The sequence below is a fragment of the Pan paniscus genome, chromosome X (assembly GCF_029289425.2).
Source record: "Pan paniscus chromosome X, NHGRI_mPanPan1-v2.0_pri, whole genome shotgun sequence".
Lineage (NCBI taxonomy): Eukaryota > Metazoa > Chordata > Mammalia > Primates > Hominidae > Pan > Pan paniscus.
Window position 1 is genome coordinate 46674161 of NC_073272.2, and position 25840 is coordinate 46700000.

At 35.5% G+C, this 25840-nt stretch overlaps 1 protein-coding gene across 20 annotated transcripts in view; it reads left to right on the forward strand.

Moving 5' to 3' along the window:
* The window catches only part of KDM6A (lysine demethylase 6A), a 235090-nt gene that overhangs the window by 165298 nt on the left and 43952 nt on the right, over positions 1–25840 (forward strand). For 6 of the 20 annotated variants that reach the window (XM_003808365.5, XM_057301150.2, XM_055106661.2 and 3 more), the window contains 9 exons: positions 9233–9326; positions 11366–11492; positions 16493–16591; positions 16731–16950; positions 17506–17640; positions 18093–18248; positions 18808–18903; positions 20122–20223; positions 20899–21294. In XM_003808365.5, coding sequence (XP_003808413.1) covers positions 9233–9326; positions 11366–11492; positions 16493–16591; positions 16731–16950; positions 17506–17640; positions 18093–18248; positions 18808–18903; positions 20122–20223; positions 20899–21294 — 1425 coding nt within the window. The remainder of the gene's footprint in view (positions 1–9232; positions 9327–11365; positions 11493–16492; positions 16592–16730; positions 16951–17505; positions 17641–18092; positions 18249–18807; positions 18904–20121; positions 20224–20898; positions 21295–25840) is intronic. The other 14 variants (XM_057301153.2, XM_003808364.5, XM_063601971.1 and 11 more) reach the window with 7 other exon arrangements.

The window sequence follows — 25840 nt, forward strand, 5'->3', positions numbered from 1 at the left end:
TGATTCAGATTAAACAAAACAAAAGAATAAACTCATGGCACACTGTACAATTATTAGGTGACACTGTAAGTATATGAAAGGATTAAAAAAAACTCTACGCCAGTGATTATAATATGGATTTTCATTTTCAAGTGAAAAATTAAGAGAAGCAAGATGGCCTGCTTACCTACCTATTAAAAGTTAGTTTTTATAGTTCCACCAATTTTTACCAATGGACCCTATTTATGAATATGGATTTAGGAAATTTAAGTGAGATGTATTTAATGGCTACTGCTAGGTAAACAATAGTTCTAGGGAAGTTTCTCTACTTCTCTACATAGGAAGAAGTTTCCCCACTTCTCTACATAGGAAGAAGTCTTCCTCACTAATAAATGAAGAAGGATCATTTCATAATCCCCGAGGGCCCTGTCCCGACATTACCTTCACAGGTTTAAATACTAAGATCATAATTAAAACTAAAGTTATGGAATACCACTTTACCTAGAATGGTGTTAAAGAAATGTTAGCAAGTACAATGGCTTTGTGGTATTGAGCTTATGTTTGAAAGGCAAAAAGGTCTTGGCCGAGCGCAGTGGTTCATGCCTGTAATCCCAGCACTTTGGGAGGCCAAGGTGGGTGGATCACTTGAGCTCAAGAGTTTCAGACCAGCCTGGGCAACATGGTGAAACCCCATCTCTACCAAAAATACAAAAATTAGCGGGATATGGTGGTGCACGCCTGTAGTCCCAGCTGCTTGGGAGGCTGAGGTGGAAGGATCTCTTGAGCCTGGGAGGTGGAAGTTGCAGGGATCTGAGATCTCGCCACTGCGCTCCAGCCTGGGTGACAAAGCGAGACCCCGTCTCAAACAAAAAGGAAACAAAAAAAAGAGGTCTTTTGTAGAGATATGAGTAAAGGATTAAAAAAATTTTTTTGTTGAATTTAATAATAGGCATTTGGGTTTGTTTAATTTTAATGAGAGCTCATCCCCTAACCCTGTATTTTTATCTTTTATGATCTTATAGACAAAGCTGTTAATATTTTAGTAGATTAAAAAATATTTTAGTAGATTGGCCGGGTGTGGTGACTCACACCTGTAATCCCAGCGCTGTGGGAGGCCGAGGCAGGTGGATCACTTGAAGCCCAGAGTTCAAGACTAGCCTGGGGAACATGATGAAACCCTGTTTCTACTAAAAATTTAAAAATTAGCTGAGTGTGGTAGCATGTGTCTGTAATCCCAGCTACTTGGGTGGCTGAGGCAGGAGAATCGCTTGAACCCAGGGAGGCGGAGGTTGCAGTGAGCCAAGATGGCGCCACTGCACGCCAGCCTGGATGACAGATCAAGACTGTTTAAAGAAAAAAAAAATGATTCTCATAGGTTTCTATGTATATTGTCATACCATCTATAAATAAAGATAACTTTGCTTCTCTGTACATGTGCCGCACAATGATGTTTTGATTAACAAAGGATCACATATATGATGGTGGTCCCATAGGATTATAATAGCATATTTTTACTGTACTTTTTCTGTGTGTGTTTTTTGTTTTAACTGAACCTTTTCTATGTTTAGATATTTACCATTGTATTGTAATTGTCTGTAGTATTCTGTATAGTAACATGCTGTACAGGTTTGTAGCCAGAAGCAAGAGGCTATACCATATAGCTTAGATGTGTAGTAGGCAATACCATCTAGGTTTGTGTAAGTATACTCTGATGTTTGCACAACGATGAAATTGTTAAGTGACACATGACTGTATAATGTCATATCTCCAAATATATTGTCAATTATTCTTGAACATTTATATTGATGAATTAATTTACCTTCCCTGTTTTATTAGCTGGGACCTCCAGATCATTTTTTCTACAGTAATAATAGTATTAACGGGGCTTCTTTTCTTTTTCTTGAGTTTAGTGAAATAATTTGAGCAGTTCACCATCTTGATTCTTATAGCCTTTAAGGTTTCAAGATAGAGGATTTCTCCCTTTTCATTCTGTTACTGAAATGTTAGTTATTTTTGAATAGATAATCCAAAATGAAAAGTTTTGAAAGAATACATAGTGAAGTATCCTCTTCCTTCCACTTCCTCAGGCATCTACTCCCCTCCCTAAAGCCATCAATGTTACCAGTGGTTTTTAAATCCTTCCAGAGAAACTCAGTGTATATATAAGCAAGTCCACATATGTTTGCATGTTTATTTCTTGTATTTAATTTTATTCAAATGATAGCCAATAATGTATGTTCTCTTCTGACCTTGCTTTAAATTTTAACTTAATCTTGTATCTTGGAAATCATTCTGTATCAGTACGTGTAGAGCTGCATCATATCCCTTTACATATAGATGTACAGTTAACTAATTTAACTACTCCCCTTTGAGGAATAATTACAAATAATAATATTTTGAATAACACTGTTTATAAGAATTGTTTCATTTTTAACACTTTTCTGTCAAGCATTAATATATTACCAAAACACTATAGACTTATGTATGTTATTATACTATAGCAAAATAATATAGATAAGTGCTATAATACTTATCTATATTAGACATCTATAATATAGATAAGTATTTTACACGAATCCAAGAACTCTAAATAAAGAAAAAAATTCCAGCTGATACATAAGTATGTGATAAATATGTAGGGTTTATTTCACGAATACATAGGATTTTACCATTTTGACCAGTTTTAAGTGTACAACCCACTGACATTAAGTAAATTTGTATTGTTGTGAATCTGTCACCACCATTCATCACTAAAACTATTTCATCATCTCAAAGTATCCATTAGGTAATAATTCCCCATTACTCCCTTCACTGGGCTCCTAGCAGCCACTATTCTACTTTCTGTCTCTGTGAGTTGACCACTCTAGGTATCTCATAAAAGTGGAATCTGCCAGGCGTGGTGGCTCATGCCTGTAATCCCAACACTTTGTGAGGCTGAGGGATGGATCATTTGAGGTCACGAGTTCGAGACCAGCCTGGCCAACATGGTGAAACCCCGCTTTTACTAAAAATACAAAAATCAGCCGGGCATGGTGGCAGGTGCCTGTAGTCCCAGCTACTCGGGAGACTGAGGCAGGAGAATCGCTTGAATCCAGGAGGTGGAGGTTGCAGTGAGCCAAGATCCCACCGCTGTACTCCAGCCTGGGTGACAGAGCAAGACTCTGTCTCAAGAAAAAAAAAAAAAGTGAAATCATACAATATTTGTGCTTTTGCATCTGACTTATTTCACTTAGCATAATGTCTATATGGTTTAGCATGTGTCAGAATTCCATTCCTTTTTAAGACCGAATAATATTCCATTGTATGGATACACCACATTTTGTTTATCCATTTCATCTGTTGATGGACACTTGGTTTGCTTCCAGTTTTTGTCTGTTGTGAATAGTGCTGCTTGACCATGGATGTGTATATAAGTTGTTAGAGTTCCTGCTTTCAGTTCTTTTTGCAATATATCCAGAAGTGGAATTGCTGGATCATATGGTAATTCTATGTTTAATTTTTTGAGAAACAGTCATACTGCTTTTCCTTTTTCTTTTGAAGCAAGTATTACATCCGAACCTAATAAAAGACAGTATAATAAGAGAGTCAATATACAGACTGATATCATGATGAATATTGGTGTAAAAATGCTAATAAAATATTAGCAAACAGAATACCTTATCTCATTAAACACAACAATATACTATGACCAAGTGTTATTCATTTCAGGAATGCAAGGTTGACTGAATCTTCGGAAATCTATTAATATTGTAATAATAGAGCTAAAGGTAAAGTCAAATTATTATCACCATAGATTCTGAAAAAATCTTTGATAAATTCAATACCCATTTCTAATAAAAACACTCTTATACATAGGAATTGCGGGTTACTTTCTTATCGTGATAAAATGCATATGCTTTAGTTTCAAAGTCAGAATTTTACTTAAGGCAAAATTCTAGAGACCTTTTCACTAGAATCAGGAGCAAGGTGAAGATGCCTACTATTTCCATTAGTCCTTGGTATTATACTATAGGTATTAGCCAGTGTAGTTAGATAAGAGAGAGAAGTCAGTTACAGGCACAAATTAACATACAGAATTAATAAGCTTCAACAACAATAGTCAGAACATAACAGGAAAAAATTCTATTTAGAGTGTTCATCAAAGTATATTAAATACTTAGGAATAAACTTTAGAGAGATACTGTGACTCAGCAGTATAAAGATGTTGATTCTCCTTAGTGTAACAGAAACGTAATACAAAAATACCAACAAACTTTTGTTAGGAGTTAGCTAAGTTGATACGGTAAAACATGATAAAACGGGTGGGAGGATTGTGTAGGATATACTAACCCAATAAAACTTGTATAATTAAAAATGTGGTACTGGCATGTGAATAGACAAATTAGTGAAATATCCTAGAAAGCCCAGGAATAGACCCAAGTACATGTAGAAACTGAATATATGATAAAGGTATTGTTCTTAAATTCTTGGGGCCTGTAATGTCCATCCCATAAGTATAATGTTCTTGGCTCTTACTTTTGTAGATCTCTTCTGGCAGTCTCTTTTATTGGTGATGAAGATGATGGTGGTGGTGGTGGTGCTGGTTTGGAGTGTCTAGTTCATTTATACTTAATTTGATTATTGATATGGTTGGATAAAGTTAGCTGTCATTCCTGTTGTATTCTTTGTATTGTATTGTTTTTCTCTGGTTGCTTTTAAAAGGTTTTTCTCTTTATATTTGGTTTTCAAAAATTTGACTTCAATATGCTCAGATTTTTTTTTCTTTATAATTATACTAATAGTATTTTAAGTTTGGGGTTTGATTTTTTTTATCAGTTTTGGAAAATTCTCAGCCATTGATTTGTCAAATATTTTTTCTGCTCCACCGTTTTTCTCTTCTTCTCGGACTCCAATTACATGTATGGTAGACTATATGCTATTGCCTCAAACATCTTAGATGCTTCCTTTTTTTTTTTAACTTTTAACTTTTGTGTGTTTCTGCTTCAATCTGTATGCTTTCTAGTGACTTGTTTTCAAATGCATTGATTTCTTTTTTTTTAAAATATACTTTCCAATCTGCTATTCAATCCATGTAGTGATTTTCTTTTTTAAATTTCAGATTAACATTTTTTCAATTCTGGAATTTCCTTTTGTTTCTCTTTCTGGAGTATGATTTTTTATACATTAATTCATTAGGATTATGTTTTTCTTTTGTCAACATTCTTCAAATATCTGCTTGCTTTTTTTTTCTTTTTCTTTCTTTTTTTTTTTTGACAGTATCTAGCTCTCTTGCCCAGGCTGGAGTGCAGTGGCATAATTTTGGCTCACCACAACCCCTGCCTCCCAGGTTCAAGCGATTCTCGTGCCTCAGCCTTCCAAGTAGCTGAGACTACAGGCACGTGCCATCACACTCAGCCTGAATATCTGCTTTAAAATTATCTACATGGCTAGGCGCAGTAGCTCATGCCTGTAATCCCAGCACTTGTGAGAGACCAAGGCGGGCAGATCACCTAAGGTCAGGAGTTCAAGACCAGCCTGGCCAAAATGGCGAGACCCCCATCTCTACTAAAAATACAAAAGATTAGCCGAGTGTGATGGCGTGCCTGTAATCCTAGCTGTTCGGGAGACTGAGGCAGGAGAATCGCTTGAACTCAGGAGGCAGAGGTTGCGGTGAGCCAAGATTGTGCCACTGCACTCCAGCCTGGGCGACACAGTGAAAGTGCGTCTCAAAAAAAAAAAAAAAAACTACAAATTTCAACATCTGAGTAATTTCACAGCTGGTTTTCATTAATTTTCTTTTCTTTTGAATATAGGTGAAATTTTCCTGATCTTCATAAGTTTAATAATTTTTATCCTGCATATCATGAGTAATACATTGTAGAGATTGACTATATTTTTCTGAAGATTGATATATTTTTGCTTTATTAGCCAGTTAACTCACACTCTAAACTTTGTCACCCTTGTAATGGCAGCAACTGAAATCTCTCTCTAGTTCTTTTAGGCTGCTCATTATCTGTTCTGTTCATGCATAATTCGGCAGTCAGAGCTTTGGGCAGAGTTTATGTGTGGAATTCGGTGTTTCCACTCTCTGTCTCCTGACTGGGATTTCTCCCCTCACTTCCAACTCTTTATGGTAGCCTCAAAAGCTGTCCTATGATTCTTCAGCCTAGTAAGACTGCCATTTCTATTTGAGTTCTAGCCAGCCAAAGTACCAGTTGAAGCCTGCCTTCAGGTGAAAATCCAAGAAAAAGGGAGTTACTCATCTAGTGCCGTTTCCTTCCTTTAAGTGTGAACTTTTCCTTTGGTTTTGCCTGATTTTGGTCTCTCTCCAGTGCCATCTGGTAGTTGACTTTTATATTTTATCCAGAATGTGAAGCTGTGTGTGGAATGTCACTCCAAATATTGTCAGAGGCAAAACTACTCAACACTATTAAAGATAAACTCAAGTTACTTTTTTACACATCGTTTATAATTGCTAATTAATGTTCTACTATAAGCATCCATTGTATTTTGCTTCTACTTGTCTAGTGACAGAAACTTAGGTTGCCCCCCAACTTCTCCATACTACAAGCAGTACTGTTCAGAACATTACCTGTGGAAAGGTTTCCTTGGCATACATATTCCAAGAGTAAGATTGCTAGATTGTAGCATATTTGTATTCCTAATTTTTTGAGTAAATCCCCTTCCACCAGGACGTGAGTGTTCTCCTTTACTCACATCCCTACAATACTTGGAATTACTCAAATTTATGTTTGCCAGTCTTAAAGGTAGAAGCTGTTGTGTCATTTAAACTTGTATGTTCTGATTTCTAGAGGAGTATAGTTACTCACATTGTTTTTCACCTTTTATGTGTTGGGTTACTTATGTCCATTGCCTGTTTCTCTGCCTGTGCTTTTTGAGTCAGATCTTTACTCTTCCTTATGATTTGTGTTTTTTTGGTCATGTCCAATAAATTCTCTCCCATCTCAAGGAAACGTTCTTCTACATTTTCTTCTCTTAACTTTATACTTTTACCTTTCATATTCAGGTCTTTAATGCAGTTGCTGGTTTTGTTGTATATGGTATGAGGTAGAAATCTAATTTCATATTTCCAAATATGGTGCTACCATTTTTTCAAGTAGATCATTGTCTTTATTACAGTGTTGGGAGGTATATTTTAACATTTGTTAAGATAATTCATGAAGGTGGTTTTCCTAAAATTTAAATCTGATTACATTACTTGAAATCATTCAGTGGTTCTCCATTGTTTTAGGATACAGTCAGTAGTCTTTAAATGGATTAGGGAGGTCTTTGTGAAGTAGTCTTTGCATTTTCTGTCCAGCCTGCTAGTACTCTAAACTTAATATGCGCTCGTTCTTCCTCTGAGAAGTATTATAATGTTATCATACACAGCACAATATGCTTAATTTGTTTTTCTTGTATATATTTTTCACTACTGTGTAGTCTTAGCAGTTCCTGTTATGTATTAGGTGTTTAACAAATATTTATCAATTGAAGGAATTGAATAACTTGGCCCTTATCCTTGGCCTAACTATCTAATTAACTTTTTTTAGACCAGATGAGTGTTTTGGGGGAACTAGTTTAGCTGTTAAGTAAAAGTTGATTTAATAACTCTGGATCGCTGGACGCGGTGGCTCACGCCTGTAATCCCAACACTTTGGGAAGCCAAGGCGGGCGGATCACCTGAGGTTGGGAATTCGAGACCAGCCTGACCAACATGGAGAAACCCCATCTCTACTAAAAATACAAAAGTAGGTGGGCGTGGTGGCACATGCCTGTAATCCCAGCTACTCAGGAGGCTGAGGCAGGAGAATTCACTTGAACCCGGGAGGCAGAGGTTGCAGTGAACTGAGATCATGCCTTTGCACTCCAGCCTGGGCAACAAGGGCGACACTCCGTCTCAAACAAACAAACAAACAAACAAAAAAACTGATCATCTCAATAGACAGTTCTTTCAAATCTTCCTTATGTTAGCGGTGTGTGTGTGTGTAGCTCCTTAATTGTTTCCATCATTAGGACAACCCTATAGGTAGCAAGATTGGATATTAGCTCTTGTTTTATTGCATCAGTTTTTTATTGATGTTGAATCCTAGTTTAAGTGACTTGCCTGAGGTTCATACAGCCTAGTTTTGTATTTCTACCTACTTTTTTTTGAAAATATTTGTTTGCTCAGGCAGTTATATACTGGTAATGATATGAGTAAAAGCCACTTCAATCCATTGTTCTGCCAAGTATGTTTTACAGGTAATATTTATGAGCCTTTCTTTTGTTAGTTTTTTCCTTTTGTTTTGGGGGAGTTGTCTTAAGGTTTGTAACCATAGCAATAAAGAGTTTCAGTTATATTAGTACTCTTGAGAACTGTGGCTAAATGGTTTCATTTAGACATTTGCCTGTGAAATCCTAAGTCTTACAGACATTGTTAGGCTGTAACAGAGTTTTGATGTCTTTAAAATCATATGTATTATAAATATTTTTATAAGATATTTTATATATACTAGAAACTGTATCTTTAAAATTTAGATTTTTAACTACTTTTGTACTTATTTAGATTTTGTCTACAGCATTTTTGACATGTGCTTTATTTATTTATTTAGAGACAGAGTGTTGCTCTGTTGCCCAGGCTGGAGTGCAGTGGTGCAATCTCGGCTCACCGCAACCTCCGCCTCCCGCGTTCAGGCGATTCTCCTGCCTCAGCCTCCCGAGTAGCTGGGACTACATGTGCGCGCCACCATGCCTGGCTAATTTTTGTATTTTTAGTAGAGACGTGGTTTCACTATGTTGGCCAGGCTGGTCTCGAACTCTTGACCTGGTGATTTGCCTGCCTCGGCCTCCCAAAGTGTTGGGATTACAGGTGTGAGCCACCACACCCGGCCTGACATGTGCTCTATTTATTGAGTTGCTTGGGAGCTCAGTGTTTCTAGGCAGACAGATATGCATTTGGAGGTAGAATACGTCTAATGTTATTAAATAAAATTGAGACCACTTATGTTATTAAATTTCAGATGATATTGGCATTTGGAAAATTCTTAAAAGTCATACTTTAATGATACTTCGTTACAGTGAATGTCAGTTTTACTGGTGTTAGGTACTCTGGAACAAGGCTTATTACTCAACTGTCTGGTGTTAAAGAAACATTCAATAATGGAATCAGCACTTTTTTCTTTTAGTTTTAAAAAATATGCTAAAACATCAGTATTGTATAATTCTTAATATATGAAGTAGTTCCTTAAAGATTATGTTAATTTTTCTCCAAATCTCTTTTTCTGTTCTTTAGAGGAAATATCATTCTGCAAAAGAAGCTTATGAACAACTTTTGCAGACAGAGAATCTTTCTGCACAAGTAAAAGCAACTGTCTTACAACAGTTAGGTATGTAATAGTATACATTTAGTGTATTATAAGTGCTTCTCTTTATGTTTTTTCCATGTCGAGTGTGGCAAATATGTGGCTCATATATTCTATTCGTTTGCTCAGAGTTGATAAAATTATTCTGAACCCAGCATATTTGTATCTTCTGCCCAGCATTGTCCTTCCCACAGTCTGTCTCAGTGTAATTCTTTAGTACAGCTGGTCCTTTTAAATTATCAAAATTACTCCCTAGTATTTAACCCAAGGAGGATTGAATACTTCCTTTGTGCCAGATATATGCTTAAGCACTTAATGAAGTTGTGATTTACCTAATGTCACTTAATGGTTGGGGAGCTTGCTTTCATAGCTTTATCAGTTATAATGACTACAAAACAATTTATCTAAAAACTGTAGAACGTCTAACACTGTGAGCATGCAGTTCTATTCTAATGTGGAACATGAGGGAATCTATTCATTTGGATGTCATGTGTAACTATCACCAAAAAGATAGTGAAAGAACTCCCCAGCCTTTAATTTTGTTGCTTAATTATTGAGTCATGTTTCTTGTTTGTATTTGATATTTGGGTTGTTTTTTCAGTTTTGTTTTTGGTCTGGGCAAATCATTTACTCTTAATTTTTAGCCAGCATTGTAGCAATATGAATGTTTTCATAATGTAACTATTTTTACATAGTTTTAAAGTCACTTAAGCTTAGATTTTATCATTATCTTTAGATAATATACATACAAATTTAATAATTATAAATCACTGAATAAAAACAAATATTTTGACACTTTTATAACTCTTAAAAGTATAGACAACTTGAGTAAAATCCTAATGGAAAAAATTACAAACAAAACTAAGGCTTTATTATGAAGGCAATGTTTGTTTTTTCAGTTATCAAATACTTTATAGTTTGTTTGTTTGCTTATTTATTTTAGACAGAGTCTCGCTCTGTCCCCCAGGCTGGAATACAGTGTCGTGATCATAACTCACTGCAGCCTCAAACTCCTCGGGTCAGGTGATCCCACCTCAGCCCCCCGAGTAGCTAGGGCTACAGGCGCATGCCACCACGCCTGGCTGATTTAAAAAATTTCTTTTGTAGAGACAAGGTCTCTCTCTGTGTTGCCCAGGGTGGTCTCAAACTCCTGGCATCAAGCGATCCTTCTGCCTCAGCCTCCCCAAATTCTAGGATTACAAGTGTGAGCCACTGTGCCTGGCCTATAGTTTTATCTTATATAGGGTGCGAATATATGTAGTCAGGGCCAGTGAGGTAGGATTGTGTGTATATTTTTTAATCTGAATTATCGTTGATTCTATAGCCTTATATTTATTCCTTGGAAATAAACATTTTGTTAATGGGATATCTTGGAGATTCTTAATTGGCTCGGTGTGGTGGCTCACGCCTGTAATCCCAGCACTTTGGGAGGTCGTGGTGGGTGAATCACACGATCAGGAGATCAAGACCATCTGGGCCAACATGGTGAAACCCTGTGTCTACTAAAAATACAAAAATTAGCTGGGTGTGGTGGTGCGCGCCTGTAGTCCCAGCTACTCAGGAGGCTGAGGCAGGAGAATTGCTTGAATCTGGGAGGCGGAGGTTGCAGTGAGCTGAGATCATGCCACTGTACTCCAGCCTGGCAAAAGAGCGAGACTCTGTCTCAGGAAAAAACAAAAAACAAAAAACACACATTAATTTATTTTTACATGGAATAGTAAATAAGACGTAACATCTTTATATTCTTTGTTTCATAAGTTGGAATTTTTTCAAATATCAAAATTAGAAAAGTCTGATTTATAATCTGTTATATCAGTACTAAAAATTGTTTTAATTTCTCTTGAATGAAAGCCCTTTGTAGCTTTTACAGTACCTTACTGTGAGAAACTGACTTTCTTAATGGCCAGAATTGGCAGTTCTAAATTTTGGAAATATGTACTCCAAACTAAATTAATAAATTGACAGAAAAGAGTACTTTTTTGGCTTGTTTTCTGCTTCGTATTCTTAAACATAGAAGAACAATTAAGTCATTTATGTAAATATTTTTAAATCATTTACTGTAGGTTGGATGCATCACACTGTAGATCTCCTGGGAGATAAAGCCACCAAGGAAAGCTATGCTATTCAGTATCTCCAAAAGTCCTTGGAAGCAGATCCTAATTCTGGCCAGTCCTGGTATTTCCTCGGAAGGTGAGACTTACCAGACATTTATGTTTGATTTTGTCTATTCCAGCTAAGAGATTTGAATTACAATTTAAAATGTTAGTTTACATATGTAACCTGATCAGTGTATTTTCTCTTCTAAATACATTATTAACCAAGATTCCTGAAAGTTAAACAACAAAATAAAGTTTCCAAATATGGTGGTTTTTTTATAGCATAATCTGGTCTAGCAGGACGTTTCTTATTTTGGTTATTGGATTTTTATTTGATTTGAGTTACTGCTAGTTTTAAAAAAGTCTTATCCAATAATAACTTTTAATGAAGTATTTAAATGCCTTTCCTTCAGACTTCCAGTATTTTTTTCTATATGTCTGTTTTATAAAACAGAGGATTAATTTCTCATCTGCCTGATGACTACTGGTAGTCAATGGAACCTTTATAATTTATAATTTTGATTCATGATATTTACCTTAGAATTGACATAATAGTAAATCTCAAATCACAGTTATACTTGAAATCTTACAGTGAGAAAGTGAATACATTATTAGATTTGTTGGAATGGAGAAGTGTCATGTAACAAAAATCATTTTCTGCAAGTCTGTAACCATTTCTCCATACTATTTATCCATTGAATGTCTGAATTATGCTTAGTGATGATCTGAACTATACCTCATGCATAAGTATCTGATAGATTATAGTTTTAGACTATCATCAGGTTGTATTTTGATTCCTAATCACTTTTCGCTTTCATGATATGGTGAAAAGATCAATGTACTAGGAGCCAGGACACTTAGATTCAAGTCCTGATTCAGCTACTGTTTGTGGAATTGTGGATGGTTTAGTTAAACCTCTTAAAGCCTCAATTTTTGTTTAACGTATTAGAGAATTGTATTAGATCAGTGGTCCTCAGGGGCAGGCTATTTTGCCACCCTTACCCCAGCCAAGGACATTTCACAATGTTTAGAGACATTTATTTCTTTCATCACAGCTGTGAAGTGTGCTACTTTCGTATAGTGGGTAGAGACTAGGGATGCTGCTAAACATCCTACAATGCGCAGGACAGTCCTCTATAGCAAAGAACTGGCTGGCTCCAAATGTCAATTATGCTGTAGTTGAGAAACCCTGAGTTAGCTGATCTGTTACGTATCTTCCTGCTCTAAAGGTTCCAATTTTATGACTTCTTTAGAAATTATCCTGTTTTAATTTTAAGTTTTGTTCTATTATTGTTTACATAGAATACTTGATTGTAAGTAAATTTGCCATATAATCACATTAAATTTTAATTATATGGCTTCATTTTTCCTTTAAGGAAAGTATGTTTGTATGAGACAAAGTAATATTAATATGGTTCCTTCCCTAAAAATATTTGATTACTCATATTATGCTTAGAAGGTTAAGGAAAAAAATTTTTAAAAACATTTGATTAACTCATTATTAACATACAATAAGAGTTGACTGAAAAGGTATCTAATTTTTGGTGAGGATTTCCTAATCCCTCCCCAGGCTTGTAAAAGAGCCTAATTTGGGTTGCTTCTAAATAAAGCTGGAGGGTCCAAACTTTTGTGTTTCTCTTCTACAGTAGCAGAAACTGGATTTTATTATTTTTGTATCTTTTTGCCTGACAAAGTGGCTATTCGATAAATGGATGACATGAACTAACTAAACTCCATTTGCTTATGGAGCTAGCACTATTACTGTTAGTGTTGTGGAGTGTGAGGCTTTATATAGTGACTGTAAAGGAGGTCTGGAACTGGGAAACAGTAGGTGCCTGTCTCTTGTTTTCAGGTTTATATATGAAAATTTCTTTTAGCATAGATTAAAACGAATGTATACTAGAAAGTATGTTCCTTCTGACCTAAGATAGTTTAATACAGTAGTGTGTAGATGTTTTTTTAGTATAGGTTTTTAAATTTAAATTCTAGTTACATAAAATTATAATGAACCATGTGTAGAATTAACTATCATAGTCATGCTGTAATTTTCAGCTTCGATGAGCAGTATTTCATCATCAGTATTTCAGTGAGCAGTATTTTATCATTTTTTTTTCCAGTTAACTAATTTTACATTGTAAAACATGATGATGCTTTTAATTTAATGTTTTTGGGTAAATTTTTCCAAATATACAATATACTTTTCCTGACTAAATAAAGGATACTTATCACAATTTAACTTGGTTTTGGGTTCAAGGTTATCATTTTAGACATATTATTTTCCATCTGTAATAATAAAATTCTAAATCTTTTAGACTTTTCATATTCTCTTTCACTGCCTTCTAATGTGTTGCTTCTAATCTGTTTCTTGTAAGAAACATTTTATGAATGAATTATGTTTTAGAAGTTTTTAAAGCTCCAAATGAAGACCTCAATTGTCAGTAAGAAATTTTGGGGTTTGATGACCCTAATATTTGTTAGGATTTCTATTAACCTCTGCATTCAGGTCTGTGTTGAAGATGGACTTTGCTTGTCATTTGGCACTTGTATTTCAAAGTAAAATTGTAATGTGATATTCTGTTTTGCTAGCACCAATCATTGACTGTGTTATCACAGAACTATAGAATATTACAACTGGGAGGGACCAGGGAGGTCATCTAGTTAACCTTGTAAATCCTGTCACTTCAAAGATTTAGAAAGTGGGTTCATAATCACAGATAATTAGTATGAGAGCAGGGATTAGACCCTAGATTCACCCAGGACTTTTTTAGTTATATGAGACTGTCTCAGAGGAACCTACTTTTATTAGAGGAAAAGTGGTTGATGGTTGGAGTGGGACATCCGTATCTGGGCACATTGGTTTCCTACTTTGACTTTGTAGGAATGGAATGTTAAAACATTGGTTTTGGGAAGAACTGCTTATTTCTCCCAGCAGTTAGGCAAATTTGTCTATAAATCTGAAATGGCTTTGATTTCACAACAACTACAGAAGAGCATGTTTTCTACTATCTGTTAAGCATTCCCTTTCACGCTGGTGTCTGTTCCTGTTTGGCATTGTAGCTGATCTCTTCTTATGAATTTTTCCTTCATAAAACAGTTTGTAGATGCTCTCTGAAACTGCCTTCTCTGTCTCAATCACGGACATTTCTTACATCTTTCAAACCACAGGATTAGTGATTCCTTAGGCTTTTACATCTCCCTTGTAGGTGTCCTGTGTTTTTACAGCCTCTCTTCCATATGGATGAATTCCAAATCTAGATTTCAACATTTAAAGGTATCTTAAACACCAGGACAACATCTCCTATTCTTTACTTAACATTTCCCATTTTAATGTCCTCACATCATGTCAAAGTCAGCATATTTCAAACCATGTTCACCATATTCTTCCCCAGACCAGCTCTTTCTCCTTTTACTTTTGCCAAAAGATCACCATTTTCTTTTTATCAAGGTTAAATACTAAGTTACAGCCCCCACCCTGTGAACATCTAATCAATTAATCACAAAGCCTTTATCAATCTTTTGGTTTCTTGTTTCTCTTATCTTTTTTTTCTTGCCGCTTCCAGTACTTGCACTCCAATTTTGGCCTGTTCCAAACCAGTGAATGTAGCCACCCTCTTTTTTCACTGTCCATAACTATTTTCCTTTCAGTCTGCCCTACATATTGTTAGAAAATTAATATTCCTATAAAGTGCTTTCAATGTGCTATTCTGCTTGTTAGAAAAGCAAACTTTAGGGTAATCTTTGGCTGGATTTAAAATTCTCTACTGTTTTGTGTCTGTGCATTCTTGTATATACATTAGGTTTTGCTCATGCTGTTCAAACCCATTTAAAACGCCTTTTCTCATCTTCTCTGCCCGAATCAGTGGTTCCTAGAATTTTAGGTTACATAAATCAGTAAAATTTCAAAGAATAATTATGAGGATAGAAATATGGTGTTTGGGCAAGTAAAAACATTAACTTTTTTTGCAATTTACTGTCAGCCAATAATATCCAAAATAAGAGAATTACAGCATAAATATTAATTCATTTATTGGAAAAACTTTATATGTATGTATATGTGTGTGTTGTCTTTCCAATTTGTTGGCTTGGCAAACGTGCCATATACTGGCTGGCAATTAGGAATCACTAAATAATATGCATCTTTACATATTCAAATCCCTTACTCTTACTCTCCCCCCCCCCCTTTTTTTTTTTTTTGCCTTTCCTAAATCTTGCAGTATATGATGGTCTCTTCTTATCCTAAATTCTCAGGCCAATTATTGTCTATACTGGCCATTTGATATGACATTTTTAATGTATCTTCAGTCCTCAACTAAATTGTAAGCTTCATGAAAATAGGGACTGGGTTTTTGTTTTTTTTTCTTTTTCCTTTAGTGCCAAGAATAAGAAGATAATTTCAGTATTTATAATTTCAACTGTTATCTGTGTATCCATCATGTCCATCGTGTATATTCACATTAAGAAAATTACAGTCCTTGAATCATTAATCTTACCTTGCTAACTTTACTAGTCATAAAATATTATACTTTATATTATTTTTACTTTTTACTTTATACTATTTTTGATACTTAGTTTGAGATTAACTATGTCTTACATGTGCATTTTTTTTATGAATTAAAGAATTATTGCCCTCAGTGTTGTTACTTGGGAAAGGAAAATTGAAATCTGATACAGCAAATCTTACCAACATACAGTGTTTTTGTTTTTAACTCTGTATTTTGACCATATAGGAAACTAGAGGTCAATCTGTATAAGAAGAGTGGAAGAGTGGAAGAGTGCCGTGTGTGTGTGTGTGCACATGTGCATGCAGCTCTCAGTATTATAATATTGAAGTGATATGTCCCCTAATCATTTAAATAGAGTTCATTAATGCAGCATGCTTTTTAGCACCTATAAGACAGACTATAATATGGTTTGTTGGAGGGCAAATTATAATATTCATTATAGTTAACAAGTATATACACACATACACATAAATAACTTATTAGGGTTTTAAAAAAATTTGCTGTGATATATAGTCCATCCTTTCAGCCGATTAATTTGTTTCAGTATTAATGGAATTCTCTTGATTTTTTTTTTTTTCCCTTCCTTTCTCAGGTGCTATTCAAGTATTGGGAAAGTTCAGGATGCCTTTATATCTTACAGGCAGTCTATTGATAAATCAGAAGCAAGTGCAGATACATGGTGTTCAATAGGGTAAGCCTTTGTATAAAAATAGTAATTTAATTGATATACAAAGATGGTTGCATCACATATAGTACTTCATAGTTTAAATCATTATAAAACCAAGCAGTTCTTCTGAGTTGACTTATTTTTTCTTAATTTCTCTTTCCAGTGTGCTATATCAGCAGCAAAATCAGCCCATGGATGCTTTACAGGCCTATATTTGTGCTGTACAATTGGACCATGGCCATGCTGCAGCCTGGATGGACCTAGGCACTCTCTATGAATCCTGCAACCAGCCTCAGGATGCCATTAAATGCTACTTAAATGCAACTAGAAGCAAAAGTTGTAGTAATACCTCTGCACTTGCAGCACGAATTAAGTATTTACAGGTAAATTTTTTAAATAGCAGTTTTTTAAAGCCACATATTTCCCCAGAACACTCAGGCAGAAGGAGGGTGGCTGGAAAGTTTGTCTAGTTGTGTTTTGATGTCTATAATCTGTTTCCATATTTTGTAAACATACCATAGCTTGTAATATTATTTTACTTTTCATTTTAAGTAAGATATGCAGTATTTTTAAAGATGCTCTTTTGCACATTTACTCTGTTGATGCATATTAATTTACATAATTTTTTTCTATGTACTGTCTACATTTTTAAGTTGTCATAGCATTTTATAGAAAACACAAACAGTCTTTCACTCTTGCTTGGAGTTTCTTGAGAAGACAGCTATGAGAACTCTGAAAACAGAGCTCAGCTTTGTTTTGATTCTCACAAAGGTTTATATTCCGGTTACCCTGTTTATACTTAGTGTCTTCTAAAGCCCCAAATTTAGAATCTATTTTCTTTTAAAAACAATTAGCTATAGCATTTAGGAAGATTTAGTGGACTTGCTCTTACTCAAGTAGGCTTGTGTTAAATTTGCTTTTTACATAATTTTTCCTAGGCTCAGTTGTGTAACCTTCCACAAGGTAGTCTACAGAATAAAACTAAATTACTTCCTAGTATTGAGGAGGCGTGGAGCCTACCAATTCCCGCAGAGCTTACCTCCAGGCAGGGTGCCATGAACACAGCACAGCAGGTGAGAAGTTGGGTTATGTTCTGCAGGTGCCCAGCTTTAAGGGTTCTTTTCAATTCTCTAGTGGTCAAGCTTAATTTACTAAGCACAGGAGGCTTTTAGTAATGAAAAGCCTTTTGATTTAATTGCAAAGGGAATCTAGATCAAAATAAAATTCCCTCTAATATGGGAAGAGATTTTGGGGTACCAACTTAGAACCTTTGTGCATTTTCATGATTTTGAAGGAGATTTCTTAAAATAATGCTACAGTGGTTTGTTTAATTTTTAAGGCAAGTTTTTCAAAGGAAGGTACACATTATTCCATTGATGAATCATTTAATTTTGATTTTCAATCATTGCAATCAGCGATGTCCACATAGCTTTGAAAAGTATGCAGCTTGTAAAGTTTTATAATTTGAAGGAATGAATTAAGAATATATAGAACCCTATTTTTGTCTTCCTTCTGTGATTCTTAGGCATGTAAACCTCATCATCCAAATACTGAACCTGTATTAGGCCTCAGTCAAACACCAATTTCACAGCAATCCTTGCCACTACACATGATTCCTTCTAGCCAAGTAGATGACCTGTCCAGTCCTGCCAAGAGGAAAAGAACATCTAGTCCAACAAAGGTATATGTTTTAGAGAAATAGAAAATCCCAGTCAAAAAAGAAGTTTCAGCTGCCCTGAAATTGTGCAGTTTGAACATTTCCTGTCCTTTATTTTAAATTTGTGGACATCAAAGAGTGAAAGGTTTGAGTTTTTCCATCCCAAACCCTTAGTATCATATTAAATATAGAAAGTAGGGATAAATTTGCATTCATCAAATCATTTTATTCATCTCCCTGCCGTTAAGATCCCAGCACACTTTTCATCATCACTTTTTACTGACATTGAAATAAATTTAATGTTGGATCTAGTGGACAGTGTGGTGTTTAGGCTAGCCGTTTGGGCCATAGTTTGAGGGTGGGCCTTTTTGGGTGGCTTATTAAATAGTCAGTAATTTTTAAATGTATGATTTCTAAGTTTAATATGCATGTAAAATTATTTTTTAAAGAATTTAATGTTATAACATCTTTTTAACATGTAAATATTCCAATTCATAGTCATTTGGCCTCCTCTAACCATTATTATTAACTGTGGATTTAACCAAATATTCTTTAATTTTTTTTTTAAATCGATTTTCCTCAGAATACTTCTGACAATTGGAGTGGTGGACATGCTGTGTCACATCCTCCAGTACAGCAACAAGCTCATTCATGGTGTTTGACACCACAGAAATTACAGGTATGTAAGATGTTTTTGACAAATTGTTTATTAAAAAGGAGTAGAGGTAGCAAACAAGTATTAATTTTTTTTTTTTTTTTTGAGATAGAGTCTTGCTCTGTCACCCAGGCTGGAGTATAGTGGCACGTTCTTGGCTCACTGCAACCTCCGCGTCCTGTGTTAAAGTTATTCTTGTGCCTCAGCCTCCAGAGTAGCTGGGATTACAGGCACGCACCATCACACCCCTCTAATTTTTATATTTTTGGTAGAGACTGGGTTTCGCCATGTTGGCCAGACTGGTCTTGCACTCCTGACCTCAAGTGATCCACCTACCTCAGCCTCCCAAAGTGCTGAGATTACAGGTGTGAGCCACTGCACCCAGCCCTAAGTATTAATTCTTATAAGTTAAATGGCAGTACATTCAATTAAAATGCACCAAAGTAAAATGAGCCTGCGTTTACCAGAATAATGAAGATCATTCATTCTTGTTTTTAATTTCTTTTTTTTTTTTTAAACAGGACATGGTTTACACTACATAAAGTATAAATATAGGGTATATAGGGTAAAGTTTTCTTCTAACTCTGGCCCCTACCCACTCAAAATGCGGCTGGTATTACTAATTTCCTATCTATCATTCCAGAGGTATGTTATGTATGTACAAGCAAATATACATCCCCCCCTTTCTCACATGTATTATTATTTTTCTTCTTTTTTACACAAATGATAGGATTCTTATTTGCTGTTAACAACGTCTTTTACAGACTTTTCCATGTCAATATGTGAAGAGCTTCCTTATTCTTTTATGGTTACATCATATTTCTTTATATAGCTGTAACACCTTTATTTAAGCAGATCAGTAATTTTGGACATTCAGGTTGTCTTCAGACTTTGCTTATTCCAGACAGTGCTGCTTTTAGCATACTTGTCAATATATTTTTAAGCTTCAAGAGTTTTCTCTGTGAATACCTAAGAATACTGTATGGATGAGTAAAATTTCATGCCCATCTATTACAAAGAACTCATAGTAAATCTTGTTCAGATGAATGCTTAGTTCATTCTTATATTTCTCAAGCTTATTAAAGGACTTCATCTTGGAGTGTATGACTGTTGGTCAGAAGACTGTGTGTTTGACCAGATAGTGGTTCTGAGTTTAGTCATTTCAGGGAAAGGTTGCTTAGCATAGTGATCTTATTTCCTAAATATATCTTTGACTATATTCTCTTTTTGTTCTTCTTCTAGCATTTGGAACAGCTCCGCGCAAATAGAAATAATTTAAATCCAGCACAGAAACTGATGCTGGAACAGCTGGAAAGTCAGTTTGTCTTAATGCAACAACACCAAGTGTGTATAGCATATTTTCCCCTGAAATTTGTTAGCATTTTGAGTATTTTTATTGACTCTAATGTCATTTTAGAGCATGTTTATGTTCATTTTTACTTTCTACTGGTATTTGACAGAATTTAGTAATCTCTGTATTTTAAAATACTGGTAATTGACGGAGATTTTTAGACAAAAGCAACTATAATTTTGAAGAAGATACTTTGTATTTTATTTATTTACATGATATTTCACATGGATTCTAAGGGTTTGTTTACATTATTTAGTACTGAGGCAAGGTTTTTAGGGCTTATTTAGTTTACAGGATCTGGCATATATGTAACAGAATGAAATTTTGAGATGTCCCCTCTTTTGTGATTGAGAGAAGGACCTATAAGTTTGGGGTCGTTTTCTATAATTTTCAGCTGCTTCCTTTTGTCATTACTAATGGGATTTTTTTTTTTTTTGAAACAGACTTCTGCTTTTTCAAGGAAGTTTATTTTAAAATGAACAAATACAATTTCTTGTTTTTAAAGTATGTATTTCTCAACTTAGAGAAATTAAGCATTTGGGTAAAATCACACATTCCCTAATTATACATCTTCATATTCATCTGGGGATTCATAGAGAATCCCCTATAGATTCTCTTCCCTATAGATTACACAACCAGCATTTACTTTTCCTTTGTTTTTTTGACAGATGAGACCAACAGGAGTTGCACAGGTACGATCTACTGGAATTCCTAATGGGCCAACAGCTGACTCATCACTGCCTACAAACTCAGTCTCTGGCCAGCAGCCACAGCTTGCTCTGACCAGAGTGCCTAGCGTCTCTCAGCCTGGAGTCCGTCCTGCCTGCCCTGGGCAGCCTTTGGCCAATGGACCCTTTTCTGCAGGCCATGTTCCCTGTAGCACATCAAGAACGCTGGGAAGTACAGACACTATTTTGATAGGCAATAATCATATAACAGGAAGTGGAAGTAATGGAAACGTGCCTTACCTGCAGCGAAACGCACTCACTCTACCTCATAACCGCACAAACCTGACCAGCAGCGCAGAGGAGCCGTGGAAAAACCAACTATCTAACTCCACTCAGGTAATAGGAGGACTAGCTTCCTTGTTGGCTTTTCACATAAATGTTTTTACTGGGTTTTATACACTTTGAGAGAAGAAGAAAGAAGTGTTTGGGGAACTGGTTTTATAAGAATTTTGTGGGACTACAATGTTACTACATTGTGATTCATTATGTACATACATGAGTATATCTTCGTTCCCTTTGTACAGTCTCTACCGACATAGATAACTTAGCAAATTTACAAAGGAAGAAAATAGATCATATAAATCACCCAAAATGCACCATTAATTTGCAGTGGCATCATAAGCACATTTATGTAATATTACTTAGTTCATTTCTGCATAAACTGCCTACTTAAGATCAGGCACTAAACTAGGTGTTAGGTATTTGCTTTAGTGGGAGAAAAAGACCAGTGAATAAGTATTTACCATAATGACTGTGAAATGTGACTTTGGTGGGAAAGTTCTATCAGAGTACCTAGGAGAGCACATAACCAAGATGTTAGAGTCTTCCAGAAGCTAGAGTTTAGGGGAGGAGAGGGCTGGTGAAGTGTGCCTGGAAGATAGGTTATGAAGAGGGGAGGGTGAAATAAGAGGCTGAGGGAGAGGCCAAATTTATCTTGAAGGCAAAGTTGATCCACTAAAGTTTTTGAAACAGAGTAATGAATTGCATGCACATTGTTTTTGTCAAGGAAATGGGTCATAATTTATTCAACGTTAGCACATTCGTTAGACATTTAATTTCTAAGTTTTTACTTCTGAATGTTTATATGCATAGTATTTCCCATATTTTGGATTGTTTCCATGATACGGGTACTCGCTGAGGTGAAACTGAAGGGCCAAAGAGTAAGCTTTAAGAAAATGCTCTCAATATGTATAGCCAAATTGCTTGTACTTTTATTAATTTACTATGAGAAATATTTGACTTAAAAAGAGAAATATTTGGCTGATTGTCGGTTAGTCTTATATTATTGATAAAACTGAAATAAGTTCTTTTTCTAAGATTTTTAAGTTTATTCTTGAAGTAATATCCTTGGTGGGACCCTGATCTAAAGTGATTAGTACTTTATTCATTCTTAGAGAAATACTGAGTACCTACTAGGTTCAATTCCTACTCAAGGCTCTGGGAATACATCAATAAAGAAAATATACTGAGATGTCTCTACTTGGTGTAGGTAAATAGATAGTAAACAAATAAGCAATACATATATAACGTTAGATGATGATTGTGATTAGTGCTATGGAAAAAAGCACTAATAGAAAGGGAACAGCAGAATACTAGAGATTGGTGGTAGGAGAGTTGCAGTTATAAATCAGAAGGGCAGGGAAGGCTTCTCTGAAAGATAGCATTTGGATGAGAGTTACAGGAGTGAGCCTTGAAGCTATTTGTGATAAGATTGTTCCAGGTCTAGGGAGCAGCACGGAGCAATGGACCCTAAGGTAGGATTGTGCTGTGCACATTTGAGGAGAATCAAGGTGGCAAGCATGGCAGAACAGGACAGGCAAGGAGTGAGAAGAGAGAGAAATGTGCTCCAGCTGGAAACAGGATGGCTAAATCATGATCAGCCTTATAAGGATACTGGATTTTCTTCTGAGTATCCAGGAAACCGTAGGGTGATTTTGAACAGAGGAGTGATGTGATCTAACTTTGTTTTTGACTAGGTCCTCTTTGGTACTCTGTGGATAGACTGAAAGAGGCAAAAGTAGAAATGGTATGACCATTTTAGAGATTATACCTGTAATCCAGGTTAAAAGTTGGTGATGGCTCCCAGAGTGGTAGTAGTAGATGGTGGTCAGCTTCTGGGTATATTTGGAAGGTACAGCCAACAGGATTAGTTGATATAGAGTGATGTGTGAGAAAGGAGTCCCAGCTGGCCTGACCAACTAGAAGGATGGATGAAACTGGATGGTATCACCAATCAGTGAGAACAGATTGAGAAAAGAACTCAAGATTCAGCCTTAGGGCATTCCAGTGTATTAGGCTAGGAAATTGAAGAACTAGCAGAGAAGAATAGAAGAGATTGACCTGTGACATAGTAGGAGATCAAAGACAATGTGAGTGATGCCCTGGAAGCCAAATGAAGAAAGTCTTTCAAGGAGGAGGACATGATCAAATAATGCTCATAGGTCATATAAAGTGAGGACTGAAAACTGACCATCTGAGATATTTGCTGACATTATTGGAGTAAGGAAACTACAGGTTACAGGCAAAATTTACCCCACAACCTGTGTTTTTTATAACCCGTGAGCTAAGAATGATTTTTATATTTTTGAAGGGTTGTAAAAAAAGAATAATATATGATACTGGGTGACCCACAAAGCCTAAAATATTTGCTGTTTGATCCTTTACAGAAAAGATATGCTGACCATTGGATAAGGGCAATTTCAGTGGATTGTTGGGGTGCAAAAGCCTAATTGTAGTTCGCTTCAAGATAATATAAAATCAGCAGAGAAAAACTGAAGTAGCAAGTATAGACAGTTCCAGCACACATGCTTACAGTTGTTTGGGCTACACACTGCACAGTGCCAAGGCTTCCATTTCCATATACCGTGGCATAAAAGAGAACAACAACAACTGGGTGTAGCTGACAGGGAAAATGGGATTAGGAGTTGTTGTCTTGTTGTTGTTTTAAATTTAAAATGAGAGAAATAACAGTAAAAGTCAATGGGAAAGATTCAGTAGAGAGGGAGAAAATGGCAAAGGAGAAAGGGGGGAATTGTTAGAATGGGTGAGAGGATGGGATTTTGGGGGTTCATTGTCTTTAAGCGTTAAACAGTTGTTAAAAGGATAACACGAGATTTTTGTTAAAATGCCTATCATAGTTCTAAGGTATAACTGGCAGTTAATAAGTGAAAGCCTTTGTTATGATTGTAAAGCATAGTTCTATTTTCTTTTCTCTCACATCTACTTCTTTGGCTCACTTAGTTGCTGAAGTTTTCAATACTCTCTTAACCCTGTTTTGGAAATGTGGGATTCTTTAAAAACGTAATTCGTAATTCTAATAAAAAGGAACTCCTCAGTTGGCAGGCCACGAGGCTTCTGTAAGTTACCATACTAAGTAGCAGGGAGCCCCCAGCCTTTGCTTCACACGCCCTTCAAAGCCATTATCTGTAGGAACTTTACAATTTAAGTAATGAGGTTGAGAGAGTTGTTTAGAAAATGATGTTGAACTGATTCCAGGTCAAAAGTTTCCCAAATGAAGTTTCTGCATATCACTACAGCTGGGAAGCCTCTGTCTCTGCTGTTGATATATGGTATTAATATCATAGACTCTAAAGAGGCCTTTTTGATAACTTGTCTTATACAAACCTATTTGAATAATTTTTGAAATTGTAATGAAAACTAGACAATTGGTAGACCTATATGGTATATCTACCTTTTAGTTTTTGATCAAGGGAGGAATTTACATTACAGTGTTGAATGGGTTTATTCAGATTGCTTTTGGTAGCAAGGGTATAATTTTAAGATATGAAAGTAAAATTATATTAATTGTAGGTGATTATTCAGCAAGTACTCTAAAGAATTTGTAGCTTAAAATACCTTGATTTGCAGATAGAGAAGATGTAATAAAATAGTTACTTTGTCACATGTCTGCATATTGTAATCAGTGTATTTGTTAAATAATTGGCCTCTGAATTAAATATTTTACATTTGATGAAATTTTAACTCACCTACCCAGACTTTCTTGGATAATATTTTAAATATTGATATGATTATAATATGCAGTGTTTTTGCTTTATGAGAAATTTTCATGTAACTTACAAATTTCAACCTTTATTATGATTGAACTTTGTTACTTATTAAATCATTTACAACTAATTGCACTCCTTTACACACTCAACTGGTGTGTATCTTTTTTTTTTTTTTTTTTTTTTTTTTTTTGAGATGGAGCCTGGCTCTGTCGCCAAGCCTGGAGTGCAGTGGTGCGATCTTGGCTCACTGCAACCTCCGCCTCCTAGGTTCAAGTGATTCTCCTGCCTCAGCCTCCCGAGTAGCTGGGATTACAGGTGCCCACCACCATGCCCGGCTAATTTTTGTATTTTAGTAGAGACAGGGCTTCACCATGTTGACCAGGCTGGTCTTGAACTTCTGACCTTAGGTGATCTGCCTGCCTTGGCCTCCCAATGTGCTGGGATTACAGGTGTGAGCCACTGCGCCTGGCCAATGTGTATCAACTTTTAATATATCTAGTTTTTTAGGTAGATAAGCCTATTGAGTAAAAACATTAGTTTAAAATTTTCAGCTTCTGAAACTGATTTTAGGGGTATGCTAGCTGACTTTAACTAGATGATTAAATGCACCTTTTAGTATGTAAATATCTTGTCATCAGCTATAGTTTTATTCTTTTATAGCTTATTACTGACAAAATTCTCTAACCTTGTTGCTGAAGTAATCTCAACTCTAAATGTAAACTCGTTTTATGATTCCAATGTTACTTTAATCAGTGTTGCTGAAAAATTGGCTGTCCTATTTAATTATTTTGTAAGTAAAATGAAATGAAAATATTCTTCTTAAAGAAGTTGCTCTGTGACACCAGAGGCAAATTTCAGGTAAAAATTAGTTCCAG